A 16,642-nucleotide genomic window follows, 5' to 3' on the forward strand; every position below is an offset into this window, starting at 1 on the left:
CAAACCCAGCCGTCGCTGGACCAGACAGGACTGGCAAAAAGTGCTCTTCACTGACGAGTCGCAGTTTTGTCTCACCAGGGGGGATGGTCAGATTCGCGTTTATCGTCGAAGGAATGAGCATTACACCGAGGCCTGTACTCTGGAGCGGGATCGATTTGGAAGTGGATGGTCCGTCATGGTCTGGGGCGGTGTGTCACAGCATCATTGGAAGCTTGTTGTCATTGCAGGCAATCTCAACGCTGTGCGTTACAGGGAAGACATCCTCCTCCCTCATGTGGTACCCTTCCTGCAGGCTCATCCTGACATGACCCTCCAGCGACCCTCCAGCATGACAATGCCACAAGCCAAACTGCTCGTTCTGTGCGTGATTTCCTGCAAGACAGGAATGTCAATGTTCTGCCATAGCTAGAGAAGAGCCCGGATATCAATCGCATTGAGCACGCCTGAGACCTGTTGGATTGGAGGCTGAGGGCTAGGGCCATTCCCCTCAGAAATGTCCTGGAACTTGCAGGTGCCTTGGTGGAAGAGTGGGGTGACATCTTACAGCAAGAACAGGCAAATCTGGTGCAGTCCATGAGGGGGAGATTCAATGCAGTACTTAATGCAGCTGGTGGCCACACCAGATACTGACTGTTACTTTTGATTTTGACCCCCCCACCCCCCCCCCTTTTTTCAGGGACACATTATTCCATATCTGTTAGTCACATATCTCTGGAACTTTTTCAGTTTATGTCTCAGTTGTTGTATCAGCATCCTGGAGTCGGCAGCATCCTGGAGTTGCCTCTTCACTGTTGACGTTGAGACTGGTGTTTTGTGGGTACTATTTAATGAAGCTTCCAGTTGAGGACTTGTGAGGCATCTGTTTCTCAAACTAGACACTAATGTACTTGTCCACTTGCTCAGTTGTGCACCGGGGCCTCCTACTTCACTTTCTATTCTGCTTAGAGACCGTTTGCGCTGTTCTGTGAAGGGAGTAGTACACAGCTTTGTACGAGATCTTCAGTTTCTTGCCAATTTCTCACTTGGAATAGCCTTCATTTCTCAGAACAAGAATAGACTGATGAATTTCAGAAGAAAGTCTTTGTTTCTGGCCATTTTGAGCCTGTAATCGAACCCACAAATGCAGATGCTCCAGATACTCAACTAGTCTAAATAATGCCTGTTTTATTGCTTCTTTAAATCAGAACAACAGTTTTCAGCTGTGCTAACATAATTGCAAAAGGGTTTTCTAATGATCAATTAGCCTTTTAAAATTATAAACTTGGATTAGTTAACACAATGATGGTTGCTGATAATGGGCCTCTGAATGCCTATGGAGATATTCCATTAAAAATGTGTCATTTCCAACTACAATAGTTATTTACAACATTAACAATGTCTACACTGTATTTCTGATCAATTTGATGTTATTTTAATAGACAAAAAATGTGATTTTCTTTCAAAAACAAGGACATTTCTAAGTGACCCCAAACTTTTGATACGGTAGCGTATATAAATGTGAAATTCCTTTTTAAAAATGTTTTATACATTTGCTAACATTTCTAAAAAACGATTTTTGCTTTATCATTATGGAGTATTGTGTGTCGATTGATGAGGGGAAAAAAAACAATTTAATCAATTTTAGAATAAGGATGTAAAATTCCAGGGGTCTGGATACTTTCCTAATGCACTGTATATTGAATGTCTTGTAAATAGTACTGGCAAGGAATTCATTGTAATTATACTGTATTCATTAGCTTCCTTTCAACTCATTGTTTCTCTTTTAGCCCTGAGGGATAATAAAACCTCTTTCAGCTGTCCAAATTTTACACATCTCCTCTCAGTTGGCCTCAAATAATAACACTCACACTCACAGCTGCACTGCCAGAGCCAGCTGCTGCACAGAGCTGTAGAAGCAGGTGATTGGCCTTATTTGGAGCTAGCCTGGGTCATGTGACCACAAAATGGTGGAAGCTGTTAGCTTTTTCTAAGCTGAGCATCTCTACCAAGAGCCTGGGAGGAAGAGAGAAAAAGTGTGAGATACAGCTGAAATACATCCATGCTCTAAGACAGAGAAGGACAGAGATTCCTGTGCCCCAGTAGTGGTGAGTAGATGGATTTAATGTGATGAAAAATAATGAAAAAGGAGAAGAGAGACGTATTTATTTTCTAGAGACAGGAAGAGATAATGGAGAGGGAGGTGCTGCTGTCATCAGCACTGTGGTCCTGTTCTGCACTATGTATGAGGTGGCTCAGCATCCTCCCTGGAGTAAAGCAGCTGATGCCGATCTTGTTATACCTATCGTATGCATGCACGCATGTGTGTCTGTGTGTGTGATTCAGCATCAGCAGAAGCTTATGTAATTCATCATTGCTGTTCAGAAATCAGCTATTCTGATCAGCGTTTTTCTTTTTGTCGTATTTGCTAATGCAATCAGATTTGTCTTCTCCCATCTGAAAAATAAACCAGGATCATTTTAATGTGCGTGAGTGCACGTGTCGGTTGGTTTACTTACATCTGTGCCCAATCTGTGCTCGAGTAAGCGTGTGGACATTTGAGTCAGCAGATGAGAGACGGAGGAGAGAGAGAGAGAGAGAGAGAGAGAGAGAAGGGGCTGCTGATGCTGTAACAGCCTTACCCTCTTCCCTCCCCATCCATCTCTCTGCCTCCTGCTAGAATAGATGGATTATTCACAGCGGAGAGATCTGATGACCTTTATCCTCAACACTCCTCCCTCTCCCTCTCTCCCCCTCTGCTGTGGTCATTGAAATCATCCCGGCAGCAATGATAGAGACACAGTCCTGACAGTGTGCCTGTAGGAAATGGCTTGCATGTGACTGTGTACTGTACAATACTGCCAACTGAGTTCACTCATTTCTGTGTGTGTGTGTGTGTGTGTGTGTGTGTGTGTGTGTATGAACAGACTAACACAAAACACAGTCAGGCTCTCACTGGTACGCTGTATTGAGTCCTAGATTAGGGACTGTTGTGTATGATGATTCTCCACAGCAATGTAGAGGTTGAAGGACCACAGTAGGGGGGATTGTGTCTGTGTAACCTGGCAAAGTTCAAATTCTATTCGTTCCTTGTGGTGCGAACAGCATGCACACACACACGCACGCACGCACGCACACACTTGCCTCTCCTGTGTTTATTGGGTCTGTATTCAGTGTGTCACTGGTCTGCTATGTGTTGTCTTAATGTCCCCCTGGGTGATGAAGGGATGGACCTGGCGTCTCACAGTAAGGCGACCTCAGAGGGGGCCGAGGGCAGACCAGGTGAGCCTCAAACCACCGACAACTCCGTATGGGATGAGGGGTTGTTATGCCGTCATTACTCTGCGGCTGCCAGCAGAACTAAGCTGTCAGTTAATTAGACACACTTTCTCACATTCACATGCAGCACCATGATGAGGTTAGTTACTCACACAGGCATTAACTCATTCATAATACGTACACATAAGCTACTTACAGCTATATCATGTTAAGGTCCAACTGTTTTTCATCTTTAGCACAGGTTGGTAGCTTTTAAGAGGACAACTAGCCAAAATGCCATAACCCTACACTCCATGGAGTATGGAGAGTCAGCAAATGTTAGAAGGCTTCATATATATATATATATATATATAGAGAGAGAGAGAGAGAGCCTTCTAACATTTCCACTGACTCCTCCCCTTCCCTCCCTCTAGCCCCTCCCAATTCGCTGCCCCTGCAGGGTGCTCCAGGTGGCCCGTCCCAGAGGAAGAAGCTCTCCGCCCCATGTATCAGCCTCTCATTGGACCAGAGTGAGGACGACGCCCTAGAGACGCCCGACGACCTTGACATTAACGTGGACGACCTGGACACGCCCGATGACGCAGACTATCTGGACTACACCGACAATGAGCTGGACTGGGAGGGTTAGTCAGTCTAGGACCTCCATACTCAACTGGCAGACCGCGGTCCGGATCTGAACCCAGAATGGGGTCAATACGGACCGCGGGTCCCGACACCCACTTTTTAATTTTTTTACTCGGTTGGGCTTCGACCCTAGTATCACATTAACACACAAAATACATGCAAAATGTGTAGAATTACGGGAAATGAGCTTTAAAATTGCAACATTTTCTCTTCGCCAACAAGAGGGGTCGCATTGGTTGCGAGGTGGAGGTTTGTTATGTTGATAAATGACCAAATCCATCCAGACCTTTGCCACATAGGACATTTGTGTCACCGGACGTTCTCAAATATTACTTGAGTACCCCTGGTCTAGGAGTACGTCCCAAATGGACCTCTATAGTGCACTTATGTAGGGCTATTTCAAACACAGACTAATACACTAAATAAGATATTACGCCCCTTGGAAGCTGGAACTTCAATGAAAATGTTATTCCGTATACTTAATTTCTCTGTAATCATATTTCTGCTGTGCAGATTAGAAATCGATTTATAGTGCATCTGGTTTTTGTAATAGCTGTGTTTCTGCCTTTTGCCCCAAACCAGAACCCCCAACAGGGGAGAAGGAGCCGTGCGAGCCGATTCCCACATGTAGCACGGAGGAGGAGCGTCAGGATGGGAAGCTGTGTAGGGCAGTGGTCATCGGAGAGCAGGAACACCGCATTAACATGAAGATCATTGAGCCCTACCAGAGAGTTATCTCCCATGGAGGTACAGGACAGTTCTGGTCGTTGTTCTCCGTTTTATACCTTTATTTGATTTTATAGACCTTCTCTTGCCTCCTTTCTCTTGATGGGGTCTTCCATACAAAATATATTTTAATCTCATAGAACGTAATAGGGCTTAATTGCAGGATATTACATTAAAAGGGCTAATCAGACACACAGTGATATACACTGATGGCAGACGACAGAGAAAAACAAACAAACAGAAAAAGGAAACAGCCAAACACCACACCCCAGCACCAAGCCTCTCGACAGGGCGCTCTTATAAACTGTTGTGGTGTGGGTCATATGTGAATATTTCTTTACAAGTTTTGGGTTTCCTTCATCAGGGTACTATGGAAATGGAGTGAACGCCATCATAGTGTTTGCGGCGTGTTTCCTCCCTGACAGCGACAGTGAGGACTACCATGAAATCATGGAGCATCTCTTCCTGTGAGTTACACCTAGAATCCTCCTCATCCTCAGAGCTCCTGACTTGAATCTATTTCCTGGTCTGAACCCTACAACTTACCCCTGACAAATACACCTTTCATTGAAAAGTTCTTAAAGGATATATTGCATGTATAGTTCTTAAGTCTGTCTGTATTCCCCCCCCCCCCAAAAAAAAAATCCTTAACCCTGTGAGACCCATCGTTGTATAAATACAACTTTTCCTAAATTGCATCCTGTACCGTTCCTGAACAACAACAAAACTCATGTCAGACACTACATAGTGCATCTTCTTAGACCCAGATGCACAGTACCAGTCAAAAGTTTGGACACACCTACTCATTCAAGTGTTTTTCTTTATTTTTTACTATTTTCTACATTGTATATAATAATAGTGAAGACATCAAAACTATGAAATAACACATATGGAAACATGAAGTGTTAAACAAATCCAAATATATTTTATATTTGAGATTCTTTAAAGTAGCCAACCTTTGCCTTGATGACCGCTTTGCACAATTGGCATTCTCTCAACCAGCTTCACCTGGCCATAAGACTGCTAATTAGTTAATTAATGGTTACCCAGACTATCTGCACTGACTCTATGCACACTCACAACGACTGTATAAACACTACTTATAAACTGGGTGGTTCGAGCCCTGAATGCTGATTGGCTGACAGCCATGGTATATCAGACCATATAGCATGGGTATGACAAAACATGTATTTTTATACTGTTTTTAATTATGTTGGTAACTAATTTATAATAGCAATAAGGAACCTTGGGGGTTTGTGATATATGGCCAATATATCATGGCTAAGGACTGTGTCCTAGCACTCCGTGTTGCTTCGTACATAAGAACAGCCCTTAGGCGTGGTATATTGGCCATATACCACACCCCCATGCTTTATTTCTTAAATACACACTCACACTATACTGACACTCTCACACAAAGCCCACACACATTCACTATATATGCATACGCACACAAGCACACATGCTGCTGCTGATACTCTGTTATTTATTTTACTCTTATTATTATCTATCCTAATGCCTAGTCACTTTACCTTGCCTGTATGTACATATCTACCACAAATACCTCATACCTCTACATATTGATCTGGTAATTGTACTCCCTGTATATAGCTCGATTCTTGTGCATTTTATTCCTCATGGTACTATTTTTCTTTTGATTATAACTTTTAAAAAACTGCTTCAGGATCGATGGGTCCCCCACGGGACAGTTGAGTTAACGTAAGCTAATGCGATAGCATGAGGTTGTAAGTAACAAGACAATTTCCCAGGACATAGACATATCTGATATTGGCAGAAAGCTTAAATTCTTGTTAATCTAACTGCACTGTCCAATTTACAGTAGCTATTACAGTGAAATAATACCATACTATTGCTTGAGTAGAGTGCACAGTTATGAACTTGAAAAGTTATTAATAAACCAATTAGGCACATTTGGGCAGTCTTGATACAACATGTTGAACATAAATGCAATGGTTCATTGGATCAGTCTGAAACTTTGCACATACACTGCAAAGTTTCAGTTTGTTTTCTTTGTATTTTCTTTTACCAGATCTGAATGTGTTATATTCTCCTACATTCATTTCACATTTCCACAAACTTCAAAGTGTTTCCTTTCAAATGGTATTAAGAATATGCATATCCTCACTTCAGGGCCTGAGCTACGGGCAGTTAGATTTGGATATGTCATTTTAGGCGGAAACAAAAAAGGGTCAGATTTATTATTAACTCTGCATCGTTGGGAAGTGCTTGTAAGTAAGCATTTCACGATTAAGTCTACACCCGTTGCATGTGACAAATAACATTAGATTTGATCAGTAGATTCTGAAACATTAGAAAACTGTCCACTCGCCTGAGACCACACTGGTCCCCTACAAAAGCATATGGCGTAAGTCATCCATGCAAGTACATAACTTTTCCCCCTTGATTTCTCTAAGATGTAATGATTATATAGAAAAAAGAAACAAAGATTATGAGCTAGAGGTGGTTTTGTAAGTGTTGCAGAAACACAACATTGGGCTTAAAGGGTTGCCAAACAGACATTGGGCCACATTCTAATATTGATAGACAAGTTGAAAATATTGTTTTCCTTCCAAATTCTGCAAATATGGACAACCAAATACTTCAAGACTAACTTTGATCTCCCCTCTACACATTAAAATAAATACTTTAAAAAATATATATATTATGTGTGGTTTATGAGATCAGAATACTGCCATTGATGACCAATCTATTTTATGGTAAAGTAGTAAGATAGGAGGTTACCTCTCGAAATGAAGCCAGAAAGGACAACCAAATATTACTAAAAGTAAGTTAGATCTTCTCCATTCATAGAAAACCCTCAACATAGTTGATCCTTTCAAAAAAGATGTTCTTGACAACAATATAAAATCGGTCGAGTTGTTCAATACATTTTTTATTTTTTTTATGCCATTAGACAGTGTAAATGCTTTTCATCCAACACACATTTTCCCTAACATTGAAGCCCAATGTTGCATTTTTGCAATGTTTCCAGAAAATCAAATAAATATATCATTTTCATAATCAGAGGCCTATTACAAGTATTTCTGAAGGGTAATATGTTGTTCTTCATTTGGATCTATGCCTGGGTCTCACAGGGTTAAACGGCGATAAGGTACTAATCTAACCCATGTAGCACAATCATTCACCATGATGCTTGTCTCTTTACCTTTTAACTTGTACGCGTTCTAAACATACACTCGGTTCATGATTGACGTGTACCTCCCCTACTCTATATCCTGCCTTCAGATATGTGATCAGCACGTTGGAGCTGATGGTGGCGGAAGACTATATGATCATCTACTTGAACGGAGCCACGCCCCACAGGAGGATGCCTGGACTGGGCTGGCTCAAGAAGTGTTACCAGATGATTGACAGGAGGTAATTTGACATATGGTTGATTTATGTATGAGTTGATGGATTTTTTGTTTGTTGTATGGAAAAAGTGTAAGGGCGGGGGGGGATAGTCAGGCCCACAGGGTAATATGTGAAAGGATTTACGTGTACTTATTTCCCATGTGGTCAACTGTAATAACATCGTAGCATGCCACATCTCACAAATGTACTCAATATAAGAATGTTGATGAATGTTTGGTTTCAGGCTTAGGAAGAATTTGAAATCCTTCATCATCGTCCACCCGTCCTGGTTTATACGGACCATACTAGCCCTCACTCGGCCCTTCATCAGGTAAACACACACATGAATGACTCTGTTCTAAGTAAAGAAATCTCGGAGCATATTACATTACACAGGGATTGAAATGTAGCATGCATGACTGTAATTTATTGTTGATCAGTCTCTCACATCGCTGTGGAGAATTTTTTTGGCCCACTCTTGCATGCAGAACCGCTTTGACTCAGTAACATTTTGGGGTTTTCAAGCATGAACTGCTCGTTTCAAGTCCTGCCTCAACATCTCAATTGGGATTAGGTCTGGACTTTGACGAGGCCATTCCAAAACTTCAAATGTGTTGCTTTAAAAAAAAAGAGTTAATGTCGACCTGATTGTGTGTTTTGAATCATCTTGCTGCATGACTTCAGCTTCAGATCAGACTGCATTCCACAGTAAGAACCTTATACCAATGGTCAAGCATGGTGGTGGTAGTGTGATGGTTTGGGGTTGCTTTGCCGTCTCAGGGCCTGGACGACTTGCCTTAACCTTTCTAGTGCAGGCGTTCCGCTAGCGGAACCCCTCGACAACATTCCGCTGAAAAGGCAGAGCGTGAAATTCTAAAGTATTTTTTTGAAATATGTAACTTTCACACATTAACAAGTCCAGTCAAAGATAGGAGTCACAAAAAGCTGAAATATAGATAAAATTAATCACTAACCTTTGATGATCTTCATCAGATGACACTCATAGGACACCATGTTACACAATACATGTATGTTTTGTTCAATAATGTGCATATTTATATCCAAAAATCTCAGTTTACATTGGCGCGTTACGTGCAGTAATGTTTTGATTCCAAAACATCCTGGGATTTTGCAGAAATACTCATAATAAATATTGATAAAAGATACAAGTGTTATTCACAGATTTAAAGATAGACTTAATGCAACCGCTGTGTCAGATTTCAAAAACACTTTACAGAAAAAGCATAATAGATTAGAGAATTCTACAGGAGAATGTCAGGCCATCCGTCTGTGAGCTGAAGCTGAATGACAATGACACAAAACACACAATTATGTCTACACGAAACTGCTTTTTTTATTTGTTGGAATGGCCTTGTCAATGTCCAGACCTAATCCCAATTGAGATGTTGTGGCAGGACTTGAAACGAGCAGTTCGTGCTTGAAAATCCACAAACGTCGCTGAGTTAAAGCAGTTCTGCCTGGAAGAGCGGGCCATAAGTCCTCCACAGCGACCTGAGAGACTGATCAACAGCTACAGGAAGTGTGTGGTTGGAGTCATTGCAGCTAAAGGTGGCACACCCAGTCAGTGTAAGGGGGCAATTACTTTTTTCACACAGGGGCATTGGGTGTTCAATAACTTTGTTTATGAAATAAATGAAGTAAGCATGTAATTGTTGTGTTATTTGTTTACTCAGGTTCCCTTCAACAGAATAATAGGTTTTGGTTGACGACCTGATAACATTCAGTATCAAAAATATGCAAAGTAGAGAAAATTAGAAAGGGGGAAAATAGTTATTTCACAGCGATGTATATCTTGTTTTGTCACAGCACCAAGTTCAGCAATAAGATCAAGTATGTGAACAGCCTGGCTGAGCTGCAGGAACTCATCCCCATGGAACACGTCCACATCCCAGAGTGCATCATTAGGTGAGCCCAGTCCACACCAACCCCCCCCCCCCCCACTCCCTTTCATCCTCCTCTCCCCTCCTCGCCTTCCATTCCCTTCCTCTCCCCCTCTTCCATATCATTCCATTTCCCCTCCTCTCCTGTGACCTGTAACTGACTCTCAATTTATCTTCTGTTGTCAACTCTCATCCCCAGTCTTGACGAGGAGCTGAAGGAAGCGGCGGTGAGCTCAACGTAAGCATAGATTTTGTCCCTCATTACTATATGGCTGCAGAAACAGAAACTATGTATCCCCACTTCTGTTCTCTCTTAGCCAGACTCCCATTTATCAAATGATCCTGTTTAAGATCAGAAATGCTTTTATGTTGGATGAGAGCCTACTCCACTGCTGTGGGTTTTGCTCTGACCACTTTCATAATGCAATTATATGAGAATGTGATAAATGCACCTCGCAGTGCATTTGTCATCCACATCAACAAACCATAGATTACGATCATATGATTAATAATGGTGATATATCGCGGATGGTAAATGAGACAAGTCTGAGAACATGATGTAGAATTCCAATGGGCAACATACTCATTTGACCATATTTGGCTCTGCCTTCCTGACAAAAGACACATACGTACCATTGATTCAATATGTGGCCCACGACATATTTACCACTGCACCGTAGATTCCCGTCTGACGTTTATTCTTTCTCTTCCTTTCTTCTGCAGAGTGAGCAGTTTCCTCCAGGGACCCGAGCCGACGCCGGGGAGACTTGAGTGAGTAAGTAAGACCACTAAAGCTACTTGTTTAAGTGCAGTCTGAAGAGAGATGGCCTTGTCTGGCTTGTCTGTCCTTCATATAAACATTCCAACAGTGCATCCCATACGGCACCCTATTCAATATATAGCACACTACCAGGACCTGATCAAAAGTAGGGCACTATAAGAGGGGAATAGGGTCCCACGTGGGATGCATACTCTAACATTAATGCCTCTTGTTTCCTTGGCGTCTCTTCCTCTGCAGAGCCGATAAAACCAACGCGAACAACTCCTAGACAAAGTGGCATTCAACGGTGGAACGGTGGAAATGAATGCTTGTCTCGAAATGGAATGTCACGTTGTTTGAAAACTCATGATTGTCTTGTATGCTGGATGCAGTAAAAACAGATGTACTGTAAGGCATATCCCTGTGTGTTTGTGCGACGTGGAGTCGACTATGAAGACACGCCATATTCCCTGTTAGCACTCAGACGTAGATCCTATGAAGACCACTGTTAAAATCCATCTACAACACCTCTGACAGACCAGAGATGAGCATGTGGGGTTTCTTAATGCTGGTCTTTGGGACCCACAGGTTGCACTGTTTTGTTTCTTCCCAGCACTAACGTACCTGGTAGCACACCATGGTCTTTATGATGAGTTGAATAAATCAGGTGTGTTAGTGCTGGGTTGGAACAAAAATGTGCACTCATGCAGGTTGCCCAGGACCAGTATTAATAATCCCCACGATGAGACTACTGGGATACTTGACAGTAAATCCACATTACCATGATCAAATCAAATTAAATTTATTTATATAGCCCTTCGTACATCAGCTGAAATCTCAAAGTGCTGTACAGAAACCCAGCCTAAAACCCCAAACAGCAAGCAATGCAGGTGTAGAAGCACGGTAGTTTGTGAAGGACATAAATATGATGTGGTCACTCACAGTGCAGTACACACGTCCATTCAAAGTTTTAATGTTGTACTTTGGTAATCATGCATGAGAAGCGGTGAAGCACTAATATTGTCCATCTTGGATTTAGACGAGTCATTATGTCACATCAATGACGGTACGTCAAAATCAATCTCACATATCTATGACATGCTAAAAATCTAGTCCCCTTAGGAAACGACCAAGTAACGCGTCTCATCAATCTGAAAATCATTTGGATCTTGATGAGAGTGTTGGACAGATAAATCCCTAGATGTTTTCACTTTGAATCAATCTGACGAACAGAGTAACAAGAGTAACCATGGAAATATAATGAATTATATTTGTGTGTAACTAAGTGAATGTGTGAAAACAAGCTATCATTACATTGTGAGAGCATGTCTTTTCAGATGACTGGTCCTGTGAGAGTCGAGCGTGATGTGTGTGTGTGTGTGTGTGTGTGTGTGTGTGCGTGTGTGCGTGTGTCCTGTCAGTGTGTTTCCGTCAGACATCCTACATGTTCACCATCTAGGGCTCTTGTCTCTGCACCAAACAGGATATGACCTCAAGAGGAGGACAGAGAGAGAGAAGCGGGGGTCTCTGTGTAAAGCACAATATCGCGTACTGTGTGTGTTAGTGTGTGTGCGTGTTTCAATGCATGCTTCCTCAGATGCTCGGTGGCTCTTTGACCCAGGGCTCTTCTACATTGTGTGTAAAATGTGTTATATGATGGAACACTATATCAATAAATACAACTTTTACTCCGAGCATTGCTATGGTGCTTTTCCCTCACGTTCCATCTATCCATCTATGCCATTGACCTTTCTACCACAACACCAGGGTCGTATTCATTAGGGCGTGCAATGAAAATGAGCATTTCTTATTGAATAAGTACAGGTTGTCCCGTTTTCTTTCTTTTGGTGCCGTATCAATGCGACACATTTGTGTCTCTATTAGTGTTATCGCAAATCATTTCTTCAAATTCAATTCAACTTTATTTGAATAACAACACAATATTTGCTAATCAAAAGCCAACGGCGGCAAAGTAATTATACAAAAGACAAGTGGCAAAACCATAGCTCTGAAAGTGTTAGGACTCCACTCCATCAGCGTTACAGCTGGGTTTAAATTTAAAGGCAATGTTCCCGAGTTAGCGGAGACTGCATTCAGGGTAAACGCTGCATATGTCGGCTCAATCGGAAATGACCTTAACATTTATTTTGTGCAATCTGTAACGCTTCATCGATTCCAGACTGAATAGAGCCCGAATTAAACTTCAAAACCACCACAATTACAAAGAGGAGTAACACCATTTTGAAACCAATTTTTACGACAAATAGGATATTGTTTTACAGGCGTCATGGTTGAAGCCACACACAAAATAAACCAAAAGACACAACAAAATAAAATATACATTTCCCATAAATGTTAAAAAGAACTGGTCTTTGACTAGAACATACAGTTTTGTGAATGAACAGCATTTGTTTTAAACACCCCTCAGTATGAAATAGCTATTCATTCTTGTTTTAACTGAATTTCAAAGGAGGACAAATAAAATGGATGCAAGCCCGGAGGGAAAGATCTAGTCAGAGAGAGAGAGAAAATAAAGAGGTAGAGAGAAAAAGGAAGAAAGAGGTAGAACTGTAGAAAAAGTGTAAAAATCACTCATCAGCGAAATGTATAGCTCTCATCATCGTACTCCAGCTCGTCGTCATTATCATTCCCTGGCTGTCCGTACCTGAACTTCCTGTAGACCGTTCCATCCTGACCCATGTACACAATGTCCTCATCTTCGTCCTCATCTTCCTCATCCTTATTCCCGTAGCGCTCAGTGAGATCCACCAACTGGGCCTCGCGGAAATGCCCGCTGGAACTGGCGTGCCCGGCGGATGTGGTATTATGATGCCCGCCACCCAGCTTCTCGTAGCCACGGGGGGCCGTGATGGGGTCGGGGAGGGAGGGGCTCTTGGAGCGGGAGCGTCGGATGAGGAAGACTATGGTACCCAGGCCCAGCAGCAGTAGGATGGAGGTGATGATGAAGAGCGCCATGTTCCCGGCTGACTCCTCTTCGTCATTGCGGAAGGCCAGGTTAGTACTGAGGACGCACTCCCCTGTAGACCGGAGAGAAAGACAACAGACATGTGATCGGGTGGTTGATTACATGAACATGATACCTGTTACTATAAACTCATTCCAGACTTGGGTTTAAATAAAATCGTTCAAATCCTTTTAGTGTTTGCTTTAACCATGGCTGGATTGCCAGATGGGTGAGGTTTGCACTTTTCTATCTGTTCGACAGCACCAGGTAAGTTCAATCAAGCACAGCTAAAGTACTTTGAATGTTATAGTATTTGAACTCTAGTCTGCTTCATTCTAAGGGGTATGCTGGTCTGTATATTGGAACAGAGCCCTGAGCCCACCTCTTGTCTCAGTGCAGTTGCAGCATTCTTGCTGCTGCTGCTGCTGCGCTTCGGAATCTCCCTCTACTAGCATGTCGTTCTGACAGCAGAGCAGACAGCGTCCCCCGGTTGTGAGGATGGCATGGGCAGGACAAATGGTGCAGTTGTATGGACCAGGTCCGCGACAGTCCAGACAGGAACCGTCACAGTCCTCACAATCCTGGCCAGAAGACCACAAGTGGACAGGCTGTCACACAAACAGGGTGAATCTCAAAACTATTTTCCTTGATAACTCGACAAAGAAACAGGGGGTGAGTCTCAATTCTCTATCCCTGTGTCCTCTTCCCTGCCTCCTCCTCAGAATATTTCTCCCCTTGGACCTTCTCCAATGTGTTTTGAGAAGGATTCAAGGAGAGAAGATGTGAGGAATCAGCACACAAGCCCCACCTCTAACTCCTAGCCCCGCTACATGCTATAATGCACATGTGCAGATGTGAAAGGACAAGGTAAGTTTAAGTCAAGGATGCAGAGCACCGGTCCTTGAGAGCCACAAACCTGCCTTTTAACTAGGGGCACATTTCTACCCGGTAACGAGGTACCGTTCTCCAGCCAAACAACACTAACAACTATCGATCAAACACGTTTAAGTTAAATTAGTCATTTAACACTGCACTCATTTCTGTATTGACATCAGGACGTATGCAACTTTATTTGTGACTCATAGACATCAGGGAGTGTGTCAAGCCTGACATGTGTGACTAACATGAAGCACATTATACAGTACAGAGATGGTGAGTGGTGAGTAATGGGTATTCGTGGTTACCTGTAGCACGGGGTATTGACCCATGTTGCAGTGGGACTCACACATTCCGTCTGACAGCGTGTAGCCCATGTGACACAAGTCACACGCCTGAGATCCTTTTCCTGGAAATATGGGACAATTACATTGTTGGGCACTTGGACTGTAGCGTAGATGGCATGACATTCCAGTGCATTGTTTTTTTTTCCTGTTGGATTTAGTTAGTCAATTTAAAGACACAACTCAGCTAACAGATAACGTTCTGAGAACCATATGTTTCTGAGAGCTTGGTGAGAGTGTGGTTGTCCTATGGTTATTTTGCATACAACTTTCTGGGAATGATGCAGGATAGATGCTTGGCTTCTCAACACGTTTGACAAAAACGTGACAAAAACAAACATTTTCTTGGTATTTCATTACTTGAACAGATTTTTCTTAAAAGTTCAAACGCGGTTACGTTTCATTTCAATGTTGGTCATGTTCTAAGAACATTCTCCCAATGGTTTGACACTAGGCAATGTTGTCAAATAGTTCAGAGAATGTTCATTCTCCTGAGGGATTTCAATCTTTCTGGATAACGTTTTCTACAGGTTTCCTCATGGTTCTATTTAAAGCCATGTTCTCAGAACATTCAGAGATTATTAAGAAACAACTTTCTTCTGCGGGAATTTCCAGCCAGGCCACACAAATCAGTATTCAACGTCCATCCATCGGGGAATGACGTGGAAACCGGCCACTAGGGGCATTAGTGAACTCTGTTACTTTCAAGTAGATTATGGTTTTGCTAGGGCATTATGGGCGGGGATGGCAGATGGGCGCAAGCATCTGCCTTTGGTTCCAAAGGTTGCACGTTCAAATCCTGCGATAGAAAGTTGTTTTTGAGATTTGTGTTTTAAGCCTATCCCAAACCTTAACCATTCAGAATGAATGCCTAACCTTAAGATTTTGGCGTAAATGCCTAAACTTAACCCTAACCTTAAAACATTTGGAGTTAATGCCTAAGCATCTGTCTCTGGTGCCAAAGATTGCATGTTTGAATCCAGTGATACAAAGTTGTTTTAATTTTTGGTTTTAGCCTATCCCAAACCTTAACCCTTACCTTAACCATTCAGAGTGTCTAAACGTAACCTTAAAAACACTTACAAATTTGAAGTTTGGAACAACTTCAAAATGTGAAGAATGTGAACTCGGAGACTGTGAGAGCTTGTTGGGAATTTCAGTACTTTAGCATAATGTTTTCTGCAGGTTTCCTCGTGGTTCTAGTTAAAGTCATGTTCGCAGAACATTAAGAAAACTTTCCATTTAAAAAAACACAAAAAAACTTTAGTAAGATTCAAACAACACTAAGAATGATATTTAAAATAATATTTGTTCTCAGCATCAACCAAATTCTTAATGAGCGCTTGTTTCCTTTGAAAATGGGGTCAATTTGAATAGGCTAAAATTAACAGCTTTGAATGAGTATAAAAAATAACTACTACTGACTAATTCCATGGATACAGAACAGAAGATCAAAAGTTTGAATTTCACTGACACTGTGCCACAGTGAAAAAAGAAATGTGTTTGCATGATTAATGCCTAAGCAAACACATTTTCATGTGTCCCATCTGTGCTTGGAGGTTAAAACAATTAACCCAAACTAAGCTAACAGTGTTATTGAAACGTTCTCAAAATGTAATTTAATTACCTTAAAATCACCTATAATTTCCATTCTCAGAACATAAAAAAAACGTCTCAGGAAAGGTTTTGGGAACGATAGTGAAACATTCTCAGAACCCCCCAGCAACCTAAAAATGTACGTTCCCAAAACAGGGAAAAATGTTCACTTCCGTTCTCAGAACGTTTTGTTTTACCGGTCAGGAAACTTATGGCTTTG

At 42.0% G+C, this 16,642-nt stretch overlaps 2 protein-coding genes across 4 annotated transcripts in view; one reads left to right on the forward strand and one right to left on the reverse strand.

Annotated features, from left to right (window-relative positions):
- The first annotated feature begins 1,808 nt into the window (after window positions 1–1,808).
- Window positions 1,809–12,336, forward strand: LOC110523887 (protein prune homolog 2-like). Of its 2 annotated transcripts, none has more exons than XM_036977598.1 (11): window positions 1,809–2,084; window positions 3,202–3,258; window positions 3,669–3,878; window positions 4,462–4,626; window positions 4,970–5,072; window positions 7,873–8,004; window positions 8,225–8,311; window positions 9,808–9,906; window positions 10,081–10,119; window positions 10,605–10,652; window positions 10,900–12,336. In XM_036977598.1, exons 2-11 carry the CDS (start codon window positions 3,204–3,206, stop codon window positions 10,928–10,930), a joined length of 969 nt encoding a protein of 322 aa, XP_036833493.1. In that variant the 5' UTR covers window positions 1,809–2,084; window positions 3,202–3,203; the 3' UTR covers window positions 10,931–12,336. The 2 variants fall into 2 exon arrangements, with proteins under 2 accessions (XP_036833493.1, XP_036833494.1); XM_036977599.1 differs by having other exon boundaries at window positions 1,813–2,084; window positions 10,605–10,656.
- Window positions 12,337–12,540: 204 nt separating this feature from the next.
- The window catches only part of pcsk5a (proprotein convertase subtilisin/kexin type 5a), a 35,035-nt gene continuing 30,933 nt past the window's right edge, over window positions 12,541–16,642 (reverse strand). Inside the window, exons 35-37 of one of the 2 annotated variants that reach the window (XM_036977596.1) lie at window positions 14,791–14,891; window positions 13,989–14,187; window positions 12,541–13,679 (exon numbers count right to left, since the gene is read on the reverse strand). In XM_036977596.1, coding sequence (XP_036833491.1) covers window positions 13,237–13,679; window positions 13,989–14,187; window positions 14,791–14,891 — 743 coding nt within the window. In that variant the 3' untranslated portion in view covers window positions 12,541–13,236. Of the gene's footprint in view, window positions 13,680–13,988; window positions 14,215–14,790; window positions 14,892–16,642 lie in introns of both variants that reach the window. The other variant, XM_036977595.1, reaches the window with a different exon arrangement.

This window comes from Oncorhynchus mykiss, chromosome 5, assembly GCF_013265735.2.
Source record: "Oncorhynchus mykiss isolate Arlee chromosome 5, USDA_OmykA_1.1, whole genome shotgun sequence".
Classification (NCBI taxonomy): Eukaryota; Metazoa; Chordata; class Actinopteri; order Salmoniformes; family Salmonidae; genus Oncorhynchus; species Oncorhynchus mykiss.